The following is a 16,331-nucleotide window of genomic DNA, read 5'->3' on the forward strand; positions in this document are numbered from 1 at the left end:
GGGATCGTTGACCACGGCCCACCACGTTCATAAATGAAGCAACAATATGCCAAATGACAAACATGTAGAGTGACAATTGATGAACTCAAAGGAGAGGGGGTGCACTAGAAACTTCGACACATAGAAAGACAAGCTTGAGCTAATTCCTTCTCACCCAAACACAACCCAAATCCCCCCACACTCTCCCAAAATACACCCACACAAAATAATAACGATGATGATGATGATGATGGAAACCGATGTTAGGCAGCAAAATCGAAATGTCACATTACAAGATCAAGTTGATTTCAGTTACCTTTAAAGGGTTCAAATCCGCATTGATACTGAGCACAAGAAGGGAAATGTAAGCAGCAATGCCTTCACAACTCAAACCTCGACATTTTCAGAAAAGTAAACTCCATGCTTTTGAGGCTCACACAAAAGATCATTGTTCTTAAGATGCAACCTTAACCAGCCAGCCAAATAAAACAATAGGTTTCCCACAAATAGTGCATTCCCAGCGCTCAATGCCCGGGACCAACTATGGAAAGCTGTCATGAGGAAAAATTAGCATGGGTATGTCTTACAGCTGCATATTTATAACAACATAGAGGAAGCTAGTAATATATGATGGCCAAGTACCAACCACCATGCCCATTGATGACAGCAGGGGGTTAATATGGAACGTTCTTTGGAAGATTATTCAAAACATTATTTTTGATTGCCAACTTCGTGCGCATAACATCTGCTCGGAAATGAGGAAGCTTCTTTGTTTGTTTGATACTACTGATCCTGTTCGGCGATTGCTTGGTTGCCAATCCTAGACTTCGGTATCTGTAACACTAAATTTCACCATTGTAAACAACTTAGCAGATGGCATGTCCTTCATGTAGAAACACATTATCAAAGGTCATAAGCTTTACTTATGTGCCTTCACTGTATCAAAAGCCAGCAAACTTCCATTTCGTCACAACCTAAAAATTGAAAACCGGGCTTATGCATTACCTTGCCACCAGAGCATTGACAGTAATACCATCACGCTTATCGGCAGGTCGCGGTCGTTGCTTGTAATATCTCAAAAACTCACGAGACCCTAGAATTTTGACATGATGATTATCCCTGAGAACTAATTCAGAGCCACCAGCACTCAAAGACACAGGGGCAGTAAGAATTCCATCCACCGACACGATCTGTGAGGCATCTTCGCTTAGGTAGCTGTTAAAGCCAGCAGGCAATACATGATTAAGAACATAAAACAACTTCTTCAAACAAATTATGCAATTGAACATTGAACATTCTGAGATTGTAAATGCAACGCCAGAAAAGCAGCTGATTCATTCTCTACGGCGAGCAACGGCGAAGAGACGCATTTTCACCATCACTCTTGAGCAGAAAGTGGAAAAAGTTAACAACATTAGCCCAAGTAAGAAAGGGGAAGGTTAAGAATTCCAAAAAATCCATCACCACAAAAGGGGCGAGGAGACCAACATAGGATCTTGATAAAAGTTGAAAGGAGGACCTGATAGGAATTTTGAAGGTACATGTGCTACACTACGAACATGCTAACCATAACAACACTTGGAAATTTTACAAATCTCATGATGGGTTGCAATATGGTTGATGTCATGGGGTAAAGCATGCACTGGAGGAGTTAGTTTGAAGGAGAAAATTGGCAGCAGGACCGCATGGTCTTAACTGAACCAAGAAATATGGAACCATGAAAGAAAAAGCAGATGCATTCTCTCTTATCCCTGTTCCCATGTATCTCAGAGAGTTCAACTTTAAAGCAGTGCAGCAAGCTTCCTGCTGCCGTTGAGAAAGGAATACCAAAGTAAGGTAAAATTGTGGCAAGCAGCATCGTGGCATGCATAAAACTGCTGTACTTTAAAGCAAGGATAATACAAAGTACTCCAGATGATGCTCGCCAAATTAAGATAATGACGCAGCATATGATGACCCAGCATAGCCTTCCCCCCTCTCTGTGCTTTCCAGTTTGTGCCCTTTGTAAAGGCTGTAGGTGTTCATGCCAGGAGTTTCCAAATGCTAAGATGATGACAATTGAATGAAGCCAATATAGTACTGCAAAAGTCCATTCATTTAAACAATTACCTGCTGCTAAAATCGTAGAATTCCTCCACCTCCTCTTCTATACCCTCTTCTCCAAATTGTAGTTTGCAATGGCATTTGGAGATCATATGTTTTCTGACTGCCTCCAAGCTCTGAAAACCTTTTCGATCATCACAGTAGAGGCATCTGAAATCCTTTGTAACCTGTATGTCAAGGCTGTTCGTAGTCAGCAACTCTGGTACTTCAATATGCTCATTTGATATACTGAAATGTGAACAGTTGGGGTATTTAAATGCACTCTTAGCCTATTATACTAGCATGGGTCACAATTTTAAAGATACTGCCATTTGAGGATACTGTCATTGTTTTCAATGCATTTCCAATATTAAATGACAAGGCTGGTTTGCCTTTGCATGGATAGATCAACGTGACATTACGAAAAAATGAGCATTACGAAGGCTGGAAGCACAAATTAATGGGCAGCTAATAAGGACACCATTTGAACGCCAAAAGAAGCCATCGTTACACTTAAATAAGAAAAAAGAACAGTATAAGGATAGAAACACACATTAATGAACCAGCTAACAAGCACTCCAACTTAAAGGCCCAAAGAAACCATTGTTACACTTGTTCCATGTGCTGGGAGTACCCAACACAGTAAAATGGGTAATAAAAACCCCGTCACAGGCATCTATAGGCCCATAACCATAGTTGATTCCGTACTCGTATGGTTGGCTGAACCACACGTATGAAATAATAATTCCATACGCATATGGTCTGGCTAAATACTTGCCTTTTTTGGGAGAAAAAACAGGGTTCCCAGTCCTTTATGAAAAGGTTTCTTTATCAGTTTCTTATCTTTAAAATTAATAAAAGTTTGATGTTTGATGTTTGTTTCAAGTTTGAAGTTGAAATTTTGTAGCTCTCTGTCCATTCAATGTGTACAATGTATATTTTGCTGTTTTTTTTTTTTTAAACATTAAGGTCACGCATGATTCAGACCCAAGGGCTGATCCATACTCCAATCATACTTCCGTACCCGTATGCCGTATGCGTATGGTAACATATGGAAAAAACTATGCCCATAACCATCTATCGACAACAGCCTGCAGATCTAAGGCAGCCACAAGCGCTGCAAAACAACCAGGAGGCAGATCTAGAGCAGCATCATGTACCTATACCAACAATATGCAGCTCTCGAACAGCAGCAGCAACAATCGGCATTGCAGAAATGACTTTTTTGTCAAAATACCAAACCTGTGTATTGACTTTTAAATCAATATTGACGTTGACCTGGTCAGTGTGAACCTTTGACCTGTTGAGGATGTACACTGCATTAGGGGCAGTGCGTACAAAAGAGTCGTAGAAATGTGCATGTCCCACATGTAAAGACCAGCTGTAAACTGCCTCCAGAGAAATACAGCAGAAAGTATCCCTCAGCAGAAGGCAGAGCAGCAATACAGTGTCCAGACAGTGGAGTCCGTGCATCTACATGGCAATGGGAGGTCAGATAAGACAGCCACGTAGAGGTAGGCAGACCGTGAGTCAGCAGCAGCTGAAGCTGCATGTAGAGACAGCAGAAGACCGCATAAACACAGTAACTGTCCCAGAGGGACTTGGAAGCAGCGATAGCCAGCACCGAGCAGCCTGTTGACATGGCAAAGCAGTGCACAAAGCGGTGATGTATGGCAGTCCATGTCATCAATAATGCCATGTTGCACCGGTGGCTAAACACCACCAAAACCTATCATACAAACTTGATTGGAGTGCTGATTTACCAAGACCTTTTTGTTGAGGTGGCAAGGTGGTACCGGTATCAGTTTGTTTCCAGAAACTGAAATTCCCTATCTAGTACTTGATATTGCATTCTTCCGCTGGCCATTTTGAGTCATTTTTCAGCAAAAGAAATACCACTATTCAAAGGATTGCAGTTTTCTCGACAGTATGTTGAAGCATGATAACATCATCTTTTCTTGATTACAAGAACAAGTTAGATGACAATAATTTCAGCATTTGGAAGTTCAAAATGGAAAATATTGTTGGTCTCAAGAAGCTTTGGAGCATTGTCGATTGCACAAGTCCTTGACCAACAAAAGATATTGATGATGAGACAAAATGGGATGAGAAAGCTGCTTAAGCTTTATACATTATCAAGGTCAATGTAAAAGATGAAATCATATCTATTATTCGTGACAAAAAGAATCCGGTTGCCAAAAGTTCCTTTGCTTGAAAACAAACTAAAGTAAGGTTCATCCAAACTAAGTCCATGTTTTTTGCTAAGGTTAAAGGATCTAGCAAACCAGTTAGAGGCTATTGATCACCAAATTCACAACACAAGGTTGGTGTGAATTGTCTTAAAAAGGATTAGGCAAACAAGGAATATCCCCCAACTTTTAAGATAATGACTAATATGCTAATGCAAGAAGAAATGCGCGAAGAGGATCCAATGATAGCAAAGATCATGAACAAAGCTTTTGCAACAGTCTACAGAGAAAAAAAGGCCAATTTAATGCCCAAAAAGGTCGAGGATATGCTAGCGGCTATATTCAGCAATCAAGAGGTCAACAACACTCAAGCAATCAACGGAATTTTTATAAAAGATTTTCCGAGCATTAGAAAAGACTAACATATACATGGCACAACCATGGAAGAGGTAATGCCAAGAGGAACCATCAATCTAACAATAACTTTGGCAGCATGAACATCAATGCAAATACACCAAGACTAGGAAATTTCAGTTCCTCAGTTCCTGTACATCAGGAATCAAAATGCCAAAAAAAGCAATGAGATCAGCCTCGTGGAGATAGGTCCAACCGATCACGATCACATAATTACGTTCAACATGATGATCAACATGAGGACGATTCTCATGGCGTTTTTCTTGCCGTTCAAGAAAATTGTGAGCTTGATCAATGTGAATATACCTAGATGAATCCAAGAACATTCCCAAACTCATCCTCTAAAAACACAACATAGTGCAGTTTCAATCTCACGATAGTCATTCATAAGATTGAAAACCATAAACTCCATCACGCATAGGAGGGACTTATACCTAGATGAATCCAGGAACATTCCCAAACTCATCCTCTAAAAACACAACATAGTGCAGTTTCAATCTCATGATAGTCACTCACAAGGTTGAAAACCATAAACTCCATCATGCATAGCAGGGACTAGCTACTATGACATCCCCAATGACGTCATCAACGCCCAACAGTGGGTGTAGACCATAGTATAAAAATATGCTCTCACACATACAAATCCACACACCCACACATACATGAGCATCCATTTATACAAAGTCTTCGTACTGAGTTTCTGTCGGCACTCCGGAGGTGAAGGGCAGACTCAGCCATGATGAAGGCTAGCACTAAAGGAGAAGGCTAATCAAAAGGTAGTCCAAAATCTCTTCATTCAAGCTACAACTGCTTGTGAAGTCTAAACATTTTCATTTTAGTCTCTCCCCAACGAGCATCCCCATTGACCTCATCAGCGCCCAACAGTGGGTGTAGACCATAGTATAAAAATATGCCCTCACACATACAAATCCACACACCCACACAGACTTGAGCATCCATTTATACAAAGTCTTCGTACTGAGTTTTTGTCGGCACTCCAGAGGTGAAGGGCAAACTCAGCCATGACAAAGGCTAGTACTAAAGGAGAAGGCTTAATCAATGTGAATACCAGAATGGAGCCGTGGAAGGAGTTTTTCATACGCAACATACAATCCTGTACTCCCACCTCAAGAGGAGACTGGATGGACAACACTCAATGGGTCTTTTCTTCAGCCCAGCTCAAATCTCCCTCCTCACCTCTTATGGCTGCCATTTTGAAAGCTTGGGACAGCTTCAAAAGTACAGTTCAGAGAGTTCCCCCTCCTCTCGCGAAGAAATTGACAGGCAGCCCATTATGTGAAAGGAAACCATACTTTGATGAGCATGGCAGACCACTAGGCACTTCGTATTATATGCAATGGCCCAAATGGGAGAGGGGCCCTACATCCACTATGGGGTTTTGGAAAGCTTTCAGAAAGCTTCCACAGGATCAGAGAGTTTTATCAATTGGTCATCTCATAGGGAGTGCAAGGAGGATTCAGCAGGCTAATGCAGCCATTCCTGTGGAGTGGATGGATACATATGATATGCCTATTACAGATTCCCCTTGGTTGGGTGCTTTCACTAGGACGGGTATTTCTATTCAGGCTATTGCTTTGCAGGATGCACATGAGGATGCCCTGGTTTTAAGTCAGTTCAGTATTGCCTTTAGTGATGCTCCGGCTCCCGCTCCCCCTTCCCGGAACGTTCCCGTTCCTTGGTAACTATGATTAAAACACACGCTCTACTTTCTTCTCCCTCTTCAACATCAATCAATGCTGCCATGCTTGTATCTGAGGCATTAGAAGTTCTGTGCTATGGTTTGTCTTTTTCCTAGGTCCACAACACCAGCGTCTTGCAGCCTAAGATCACTTGTTGGTGCTTCCACCCCTTAGAGTGCTTGCCTCCTAAATATGCATCCTGTTCTACGTAAAAACAACCTTGATTCCCATTCCTTTTCAAGTTTATCTACCACAGATTACTTGCTCACCTTAGCCATAAGTTTTTCACAAATGTGGATCGGTGTACTGAACGCTCTCAACAAATCAAGTTTGGTTGGACTTACATCAAAAACATAGTGAGGCGATTAGCATATAGATCACGCAACTCAATACCATCAAATCTTTGAGGAAACTGCACATAGCAGACTCGGAATGTGTGCTGCTGTAGGAAAATTTATGGGAAACTTTCATGCCAATCTCCTCGAAAATAACAGAAAGATAAAATCCATAATACCATATACCATTTAGGACCTTCACATCATCAAGCTCTTTATTCAGAATAGAGATAAATGCAGGCAAAAGCAAACACCGTACCTTCAAGCCAAGGTAGCTTAGCAATCCATGAGGGTCCTTAAGATATTCTGCATCAGGAATAAAAAATCCATGCACTTTGTGCATATGTTCCAAACAGCCTTCTATGGTTCCATCAGGTCTCAAGTCACAGATGAAGCACTGGCTAGTGTCCCAAACATCCATATCTTCATCCGACAATGCAACAGTATTGTCTTGTTTCCCATCGATGTCATGGCTTCCATCACTCATATCATCGTCCTGAATTTCCTCCCAGTCATCACTACTATCCTCGTCTCCCAATGCGTTCGCTTGGACTTGTCTTCCACTATGGTCATCTAATTCGGTTACAATCTTTCCAGAGTCTTTTTGATCACGCTCAAACTGTAAAGGCCTGCTTGGAGCAGGTCTGGTGACTGTAATCTCCTCAATAGAAGGGTTTGGCAGGCCTGAAGCTTTCTGAATATGCAGCTTGGAACGAAGATGTTGGGCATGTGCTTTGCTACTTCGGTATTCTTTCTCGCAAACTGAGCATTTGTAAAGCAACTGCTCTCCATCTAGCTTTCTCTTCTCTGCGGCTAAAGCCTCGAGCCTCAGATCGAATAAAGCCTCGCTTACACCAGGAACTCCCGCTACCTGAGAGACAATAACGTTAGAGTGAACAATACATCTGAGAGATAATAACAATACCTTTAGAATCGTGCAAAACGGAATTATTTTTGCTTAAAGCAACAGACAGACCCCTACAATTGAATAGATTTCTTTCAATCACGTAGCAAAGACGAACGCGCTTGCAAATAATGCAAGGAGTGATTTCGTGCAAGAGCTTGGAAAAAGCAGGAGAGACCTTCCGCCGAAGGTTGTACTGGTGCCAATCTGAACGGTAATGAAGCTTCTGAGAAGCTTCGTCTGGAAACTCAGCGTTGCAAGCGTTGCAGGATAAGGCGGGCATGGTGGAGAGCACTCGAAACAGGGCTATGGAGGTCGGAGGAACGCTTGAAAAACAGAACTTGATTGTGGACGATGGAACTTTTATAGAGGTAATTGAAAAGCTTCCTCTATACCTTGGCTTTTCTGCCCCGTCAGCATGCTCACGTGGCTCCCCTTGTACACGTCAGCATGATTACGTGTCTGCATAGCACCCAACATGGCTCCCCGCTTTATGCATGCCATCGCCTGATGACGTGTCCATCCCACTCTGTTACACCAGTAGCAACAGGATGATAAATCCACACTCTCATCATGTCGCTACTCACTCAGCCATGTGACTCCCCCTGCATGCACACAACGAAAGCACGTGGTGTTGCCTGCTTCAACAAACCTGGGAAATTCTCCAATTAGCACGATAGGCCGAAATTAGGTCGATGGGTTACAAGTTCATAGGGCACAATTTTTTCGGGACAAAAAGCAGAAAGAAACATGAGTGCACAAGTGCATGTAAAGCACTACCTCCTAATATAGTGGTAAAGCAAGAGTTTTTGGATGCAAAAGAGAAAGAAAACGATTTTTGAAAGGCCTATTAACATTTGTAGCATGATCTCCGTAAATGGCAATTTGAAAAACAATTATTATCTCTTTTTAATAAAAATGGAAATTCACAAGAGAGTTTCAATCCTCCACTATAGCAGTGCCTCTATGGAGGCAATCCTAACAAAAGGAGTTCTACATTACAAAAACATTGTCCAATTCTTTCGAAGCAGGTTCTTATGTATCTACTTGTGGCTAGTGCCCCTTAATACCACACAAAAACCAACTAAGTAATCTCTGATGATACTCATAACAACCTTACAATCTTTGTGCTTTATTCCCAACCATGCTATGCATGTAAAAGGTTGAAACTTGAACATTTTAGGCAAAGAATTGCATACACCAAGCCACAAAATGCACATGTTAGTGTATTCTATTACATCATAGAATGGCCTTGGATCTTTGCTCAAATATACTTCTACCTAAGCTTGTAGATCCTTAAATCATTAAACATGAGCATTTGTACACATGAATCTTCTATGTTGCATGTACACACATGTAGTTGACTCTTTAATAGGTACTCCCAATTGAAAAGAATAATGTAGGGGCTCAGCATATGTCATTGCTTATGCTTACCTCCATGTTGATATGTATCTCTTCATACAGGCCTTCTTCTCTTTACTTTTAGAGTCGAAGGTCACGTTCTTCTCCTATAGGAAATGTTCTCTTTACTTTTAGAGTCGAGGTCACGTTCTCCTCTTGTAGGAAATGTCCTCTTTACGTTTAGAGTCAGGGTCATGTTCTCCTCCTATAGGAAAGTTCTCTTTACTTTTAGCATTAAGCGATTCATAACACAGAGAGAGCATGAGTTCTAGCTCTTATGTGCGCTAGGCATTCTTTACTTGTAGATTATGGGTCCCTTGAGACCTCATTTCTAGGTCCAAATCTTGAATCCTCTTTCTAACGTGGAAGACCAATTGCTTCCATATAAATTTTGACTTGAAATCTATGTCTCCTAGTTATGGGTGTCTAAGACTCTACATGTTTAAGGCTTCCATGCTTGAGCTTAAGTCCAAGCATGGGAGTCTCACAACCTTAGCATTATGCCCTAGTTTATGGTATCCATTGATCCCTAAATTTGCAACTCCCAATCTGCCACTTGCCCTATCTACATTCCTAAATCTCAATAGAGTATGTTTTTCCCCTGCACACAATCCCTTGTTAATTGCATACAAAATCTCATCTCCTCTTCTAAATCAATATAGTTTTGTCAACTATGTGCTAAGCTCGATCTGCTTATCTCAAAATTCAAGTTAAACTTGAGTATGGAATTCAAAAATACAAAGAACAAGAGGGCTAAGGCTTATATGGTTCAACTAGCTTTTTGTTTCTCCACCATGGGTTCCTTGAGACTATCAGCTAAGATCTCCTTCTTTGAATCTTACTCTTAATGCACAAAGTTCTAGCAAATTAATAAAGATTGAAATCCTTTATTACCTATATGTAGACTTTTGAGATCATGCCATTTTGGAAACTTTTGTGGCTCCCTTGCTAAAAGTTAATCCAAGAATGAAATCCTCAACATATTGAAACATCTATCATAGCTCTCAAAGTGCTAACCATTTAAGCTATCCAAATTTTGAAATCATTTTAATTTTATTTTTTTAAACTTTTCAAAGTTGCTATTTAAATTACAAGCTCATCGATTCTCCCAATACTTGCACTTCAAGACTCCATGCTAAACCCTTACCCACACTAATAGTCTTTCTATAGGTCATGTTCTCCTTATTTTTTACTTCTTAGTTAGGCTATATTTGTTCCTCACTTATGGCTCCCTTGAGACCATCGCAACATCTTCTATTTGTTTATTTGAATCCCATGATTGGATATAAATTCCAGCATGGTATTCCAAAAATCAAAGAGAATATGAATGCTACCTCTTATATGGGTCAGGTGCTCTTGTTTTTAGATGATGGGCCCCTTTAGATAATCATGTTATTTCTAGATCTCAACATGATATTCTCTTTGTGGAAATGTCAAGTGATAAATGCATATGGTAGCAAAGAAATATCTAGAATAACCTTTTATCTCAATTTGATTGATGCTTGACACTGTGCCATTCTCTAAAGAGCTTGAGGCTCCCATGCTTTAAGTGTAAGATTGAGGTTTTTAAAGAAAAGAGAACACAAAGGCTAGCCCTTGCATAGCCTAACTACCTAATGGATCTCTTTATCTCTCTACTTGTTCTCTTATGATGTTTATCCCTCCATTTATCTCATGTTCTCTCTGTTTCAAAAATTTCAACCTCAGTTTGAGCATAGAGGATACAATAGCAAAGAAAACATAAAGCCTATGAATTCTTTCTTATGAATTAGACCTAATACAACAAAACTTCAAAGGAATGTTAAAACTTCAAAATCCTCTATGAAAATAAGGAAATAAATAACAACAAAACTTCAAAGGAATGAAAAAATACAAAAACAAAAGCCCCTTTCACAATTATTCAAATCAAAGGATATAACATGTTATCTCTAGGCATATCCTTTAACCCTCAATCTCCTTGCTATAAATATGCCAAGCTGTTTGCACTTTTATAGCCATTTAGTTGTTCCTGTCAGTAGGGGCCCAACATAGGTAACATTAGTTGCTTAAGAAATTTGATCAAGTGGTAGTTGTAGGTGTTATTGCTTGAGAAAAAAAAATTAACACACAATATGAACTTTGGCTTTGGTAAGAGAAGTGAACTTATACAAGATGTTCACCTCCATATCTATTTAGAACTAGATTCTCAAAATCAAGAAAAATATCGATTCTTAGATGCTTTGAAAGATTTATTTTCAGATTCATTGCTCCGATCAAAAGTAGGAGTATGGCCTACGACAAATATTGTTGGCTTTCTTGACAACAAAGTGCATGATGTATCAGTTGATTAATTGAGGTCTCATTGGCTTTCTATATGGTCCTTGTCCTCCTACTATCTCCTAGAGTCACGAGTGAGAAGTGGTTGAATTAAAATGGTCTCAAGGGACCACTATCACATTTCTCAAGAAAGGTTTCTATATTTTTCTGTTTGAGAAGTAGAAATGGTTGGTAAAGTCCTTAATTTTGGACTATGGGTGGTAAAAAATTACCCCCTTGAGAAATGACATCAGATTATTTTTGCCAAATACTCCTTGGTCCACAAGTCATGTCAGCTTGGATTGAACTAAGATTGAACTCTTGGACCTCCCTCTTTCCATGTGCAACCAAGTAGAGAACTTTGCCAAGGAAAATTTATAAGGTGGAGAAGGAGAGTTTTAGGAATCCAAAGGCAACCCCCAAGTTTGTGTGGAACTTGATATAGCTAAAATCTTCCCTAACTTTATTTGCTTCATGTCCAAGAATGGACACGCTTATAAAGAACAATTAGTGTGTCTATAAAGTTCCCAATTCATGCTTTTGTTGTGGATGCCAAGGACATATTATCAAAGGTTGCCTTGGTAAAAAGGCTAAGCCTAAATCAGCCTCACAAAATGCTAAGTCTCAAAAACCTCAAAAAATGAGCTATGGAGCTCTCTTAATGGCTTAGGTGCAACAAGCTCTCTGCTACCTTTCTTGCTCATCAAGGAATCAAGGTGAATGCTGACACTCTCAAGGAAACCATGATGATAGTTGGATTGCAATGGAGGTTGCTTAAGAGTCTTCAATTCTTTTTGATTTCTCTATACTGGCCTACTTCCAGCTCTTTAAAGAAGGATCTCTTGGTAGAATTTCCTTTGTATGGATACCATTTTCATCTTTCTTGGAGTTTTCAACATAGTAGATTCCACAAAAGATACGTGGCTTGAGAAAGGATCAATGATCAAAGGTGTTGAACTTCAAAAATGGGAACAAGCCAAGGAGAATATGCAGCTACTAGATCTTGGTATTGTCTCAAATTCTACTAGATTTAGAGATCAAAAGAGAGGGCAAAATAGATAGAGTACATGCTTTTAAATCACTCTATAATGCCATGCTAAGCATGGTGCTGAAGGGTCATCTTTTATGTATGATTTTTGAACACAAACCAGTGGATTATATTATGTGACTTTGAAATGTGCACTAAATTTTTCAAGCTTAAGGTTGTTCAAGATCAAATTAAGAACATATGGGACAAGGCTTTTTGGTCTAATAGCACTAGGCTATCAAAGATGGAGTCTATGGGCAAGCAATGATATATGGAGGGGAGGATCCAAGGTCATTTTTAGAAAAGAATTCAACCAGGCAAGCAACAACTCCTTTCTTGTTATGCCCATATCCAAAGAGGATGCCATTGAATTGATTACAACACTCAATGTGAGACGATCTAGATCAAACTCCACCTCCTCATGACATAGGATATATGGGTCAACAACATTCCACATAAATTTGCAATCCTTATGTGGTTGGTGGCTTATCTTGCACAAGCTATTCAAACAAACTCTAGGAGTGTAGATAGAAGATGCAACACACATGGAGGCCACTAGAAACGTCTTCCACCATTTTGTTTTTTGCCACTTAACCGGAATGCTAATCTCCTTGGAAATACTTGAAACACCAATGGGCAAAAGTTAGAGCACATGCGCACATGTGTTTTGACCATTTGGATAGCCATAAATGATTCCTTTTGTAGCAATATTGAAGTCGACTTTGATATATCTTTTCTAGTATCATTTAAAAGGGGGAATAGTCTAGGTGTACCAAAGGCTCCAGCATACAACATATGCATTTGATATTGGTGGAACAACTACTATCCTTGCTTACTTTTCTGGAGGACATGCTACTGCAACTACAGTTGTTTGTGGCTTTGTACTCAATGATGCATCTAGTGTTGCTCTAACTACTATAGTTGTACCTATATAGATATGTATCTGTTGATGCTAGCCCTATTGGGTGTGATGCTATTGAGCATTTTGCTGCTGTTGTACACGTTGTACATGTTGGTGTACAAGTTTTTGTACATATGCTGTTGTACATATTGTTGCACTTAACGTTGGAGAGCTTTTTGGAGGCAACAAGGTTTTCGATTTTTTTGGAAGCCCTTTCCTCTTTCCCCCATGGATTTTCCTCCACTTGGTTCCATCCCTTCATCATCAAGTAGGTCTTCCCCTATGGAGGGGTTTGTTTCTGCCACTAGGTTGGGTAAGGTGACTACTTATACATGCTTCTTAGGAAGCCTTCTAGAGAGAACTGGTCTTTTCTTAGTTTTACATGCATCTATGCTTCATATACTTGCTATAGTAGATCCAACAGTAAGTTAGAAGACTTCTTGTATAATCATTGCTCTAATATATAAATCACTCTTTCATTAAAGTAAAAAAAGGGGCGAGGTTGAAAAGTGAGGACTCCAAAATGGAATTGTTCTCATCATTAGAATTGAGAGGTCATATCCTTCTAATCTTGTTGCATCAATTGAGTGTTTCTACGGCATAAAAATTGTTTATACAAAGATTTATCTATGATCAAGAGAATGATCAAAGGGTGCATTGGATTGCCCTCACAAGAAAGAATTGCATACACTACTTGAACATGAAGTCTAAATGATAAAATTTTGAGATGAGCCACTACCTTGTAGTTGAATCATGATTTAAGAAACCCTTGAAACAAACTTGAGAAGGTTATCTCGCTTTCAAAAACAAGAAGTACTAATGAGTTTGTTTTAATATCCTTCATGGGATTTGAGCTCATTGGAAAACTTAATTCAAGTCTTCACAACATCAAGGATGCTTTTAATATGATATGGGAAATTTACAAGTGAAGGGATGGAAGTCTAACCTCAAATTCTCGCAATGGCAAATTTGGTGGATTTTATCAAAAGGAATCTAAAGCTTCACATTCCACAATGTTATGATAGCTCCATTAAACCTATCTTGGGATGCATAAGTTGTAACTCAAGGTATAGAAGAGGGCCGTGAAAGAAATCCTCCCAAATGGTTGGGGTCCATAACTTGACTAAACTGAGAAAATTTGTGGAGCTTGAATAAGTATGCCGTATACTATTTTGAACGGTGAGCATTTTCAAGGGAACTTACTCTTGAGAAGATATTGCAATGGTGTTAATGGATGCAAAATGAGACGACATACTTTATAGGTGTGTAATGCAATTAGCTCTCACAAAAATTCATTTGTAATAAAATCATGTAGATCTAGACATCTAACAAAGAGATGGGAAGAATGCAGGTGAAAACCCATCTTAGGTCCTAGCTTGATGATGTTGTAGAACTAAGACATTCTCTCAAGTAAAATTAGTAGAAATACATGTAATGTTACAAGAATTACCTGTCTTTAACAAAATTTTGGATGCGGATGTTGTATAATGTGACCATACAAACAAACTTTTTGTTTTTGGTGGTAGTGTGGTGTGCTCACCACTTAGAATCATGCTTTTGGTGGTCATGTAGAGCTCCAAAATACACCTACCTTTTGGATGAATCATATTTTTGGTTGCTCTTTAACATGTTCTTTTACTTATGTGCTCATACCAACATGTTTACTATATGCGAGGATATGTGTTTGGCATAATGTCAACAAAGCTTCTTTTGTATGTTCTAATTCGTAGGTACTTTTAATATGGATCTTGTCTCTTCAAAGACATCTAGAAAAAAGAAAGGATCTTGTCAATTTAAATTGTTAAAGGAAATTAAGAAAGAAAATAGGTTCCTTCTCTTGACAATCCAAAAATAGTAAAGTGCAACAAAGCATCACATGCTACAACTATGGTCATCATTATCCAACAAGAGCAAGATATGCACGTCACATAGTACCATTTACTCCTAGCGTTAATGTAATTGGTGAAAAACGTCATGTCCCAATAAAAAGTTAACTAGTGTATGTCATGGATTAAGTTTGGGGGAACAAAAACATGCTTTATTTGGTTCGAAGAGTTCACATGAATTGACGTAGGTAAAAGCATTGACTCACCAAGTTCTATGGACCATGACAAAGAGCATAATATATTAAAGGACAAAAGATACTTCTATGCACATGTCACACCAAGTTTGGTCTTGTGCCTTCAAGAGCGATGCTATCATGATGATCCAGCTATCGAAAAGCTTCATTTCTTCACAACTTGTGGACAAGAAGAAATGTATTTCTATGTGCAATAAGAGAAAACTCTCTCGTTGGGATAGCTTATACAAGGACCGAACCCTCAACGTTGTATATGTCTTAATCTGTTCACAAGACGGGTTGGAGATGTGATTTGCCTATTCTTGCCCGATATAGTTGAAAGCATCAAAGCCATAAAACCAATGAATGCATCTCATTCATGCACAAAATTTAAACCTCACAAATACAAAAACCTTGTGATACATCTCTCCAACTTCATAGGTGCCTTCAATAGTAATTGTTCTTAGCACGCCTTTGTTATGTACAGGTTTATAGTTTTATAGGGCAATTTATGAAATGCAGAGTTAGTTTTATAGGGCAACTTATGAAATGCAAAGTACAAGGCGTCTAACGTCTAACTTGATCCTCCTAAATGATCCCCCCCTCATAACAATTGCCCTCGTTGCATGCATTTCACTTGATTGACTTGGAAGTACTTAATGCCATGTGATCTAATGATGCTGGCCCACATTTCTGAATAGCATCAATAGAAAAGCATGTGGCAATAGTGATATAGGTACTATTATTAAAATTGGTCATTTGACTTTAGCAACTTCCAAAACATAAAGGCTAAAAGAGAAAAATTGTCCAATTACATGATTTTGATAAAAGCTTAAGAGTGTCTTGACAATTCTGAGATACTGCTGACTTAACCACATTAGGTTCATATAGACAGCTCTAGTTTTTAGGAAAGAAAAACTAGCATAGACCATGATTTAGGGGCATTTCACCACTAGACAATGGCATTGTATAATGGATGGTTTGCAATGGAGGCTTTGATGGACAATTGAAGCATTAACAAGAAAACATGATGCAATGCTCACAC

General features: G+C 39.2%; 1 protein-coding gene across 2 annotated transcripts; it reads right to left on the bottom strand.

Annotated features, from left to right (window-relative positions):
- Positions 1-333: 333 nt before the first annotated feature.
- Positions 334-7,964, bottom strand: LOC147895243 (cytoplasmic 60S subunit biogenesis factor REI1 homolog 1-like). Of its 2 annotated transcripts, none has more exons than XM_087383837.1 (5): positions 7,782-7,964; positions 6,959-7,570; positions 2,089-2,249; positions 985-1,194; positions 334-813 (listed from the first exon to the last, which is right to left on the bottom strand). In XM_087383837.1, the coding sequence occupies exons 1-5, from the start codon at positions 7,884-7,886 to the stop codon at positions 654-656; spliced, it is 1,248 nt and encodes a 415-aa protein (XP_087239963.1). In that variant the 5' UTR covers positions 7,887-7,964; the 3' UTR covers positions 334-653. The 2 variants fall into 2 exon arrangements, with proteins under 2 accessions (XP_087239963.1, XP_087239964.1); XM_087383838.1 differs by having other exon boundaries at positions 660-821.
- Positions 7,965-16,331: the final 8,367 nt, after the last annotated feature.

This window comes from Dipteris shenzhenensis, chromosome 13 (genome assembly GCF_047967505.1).
Source record: "Dipteris shenzhenensis isolate YYH24624 ecotype China chromosome 13, Dip_SZ_1.0, whole genome shotgun sequence".
Classification (NCBI taxonomy): domain Eukaryota; kingdom Viridiplantae; phylum Streptophyta; class Polypodiopsida; order Gleicheniales; family Dipteridaceae; genus Dipteris; species Dipteris shenzhenensis.

What these genes read in the sequence shown, in the direction of transcription:
- LOC147895243 (XM_087383837.1), bottom strand. Translation starts at nt 7,886, where the DNA reads ATGCCCGCCTTATCCTGCAACGCTTGCAACGCTGAGTTTCCAGACGAA. An exon ending in AGTACAACCTTCGGCGGAAG is followed by an intron (nt 7,571 to 7,781) that starts GTCTCTCCTGCT and finishes ATTGTCTCTCAG; the next exon opens with GTAGCGGGAGTTCCTGGTGT. An exon ending in TTCTACGATTTTAGCAGCAG is followed by an intron (nt 1,195 to 2,088) that starts GTAATTGTTTAA and finishes TGGCTTTAACAG; the next exon opens with CTACCTAAGCGAAGATGCCT.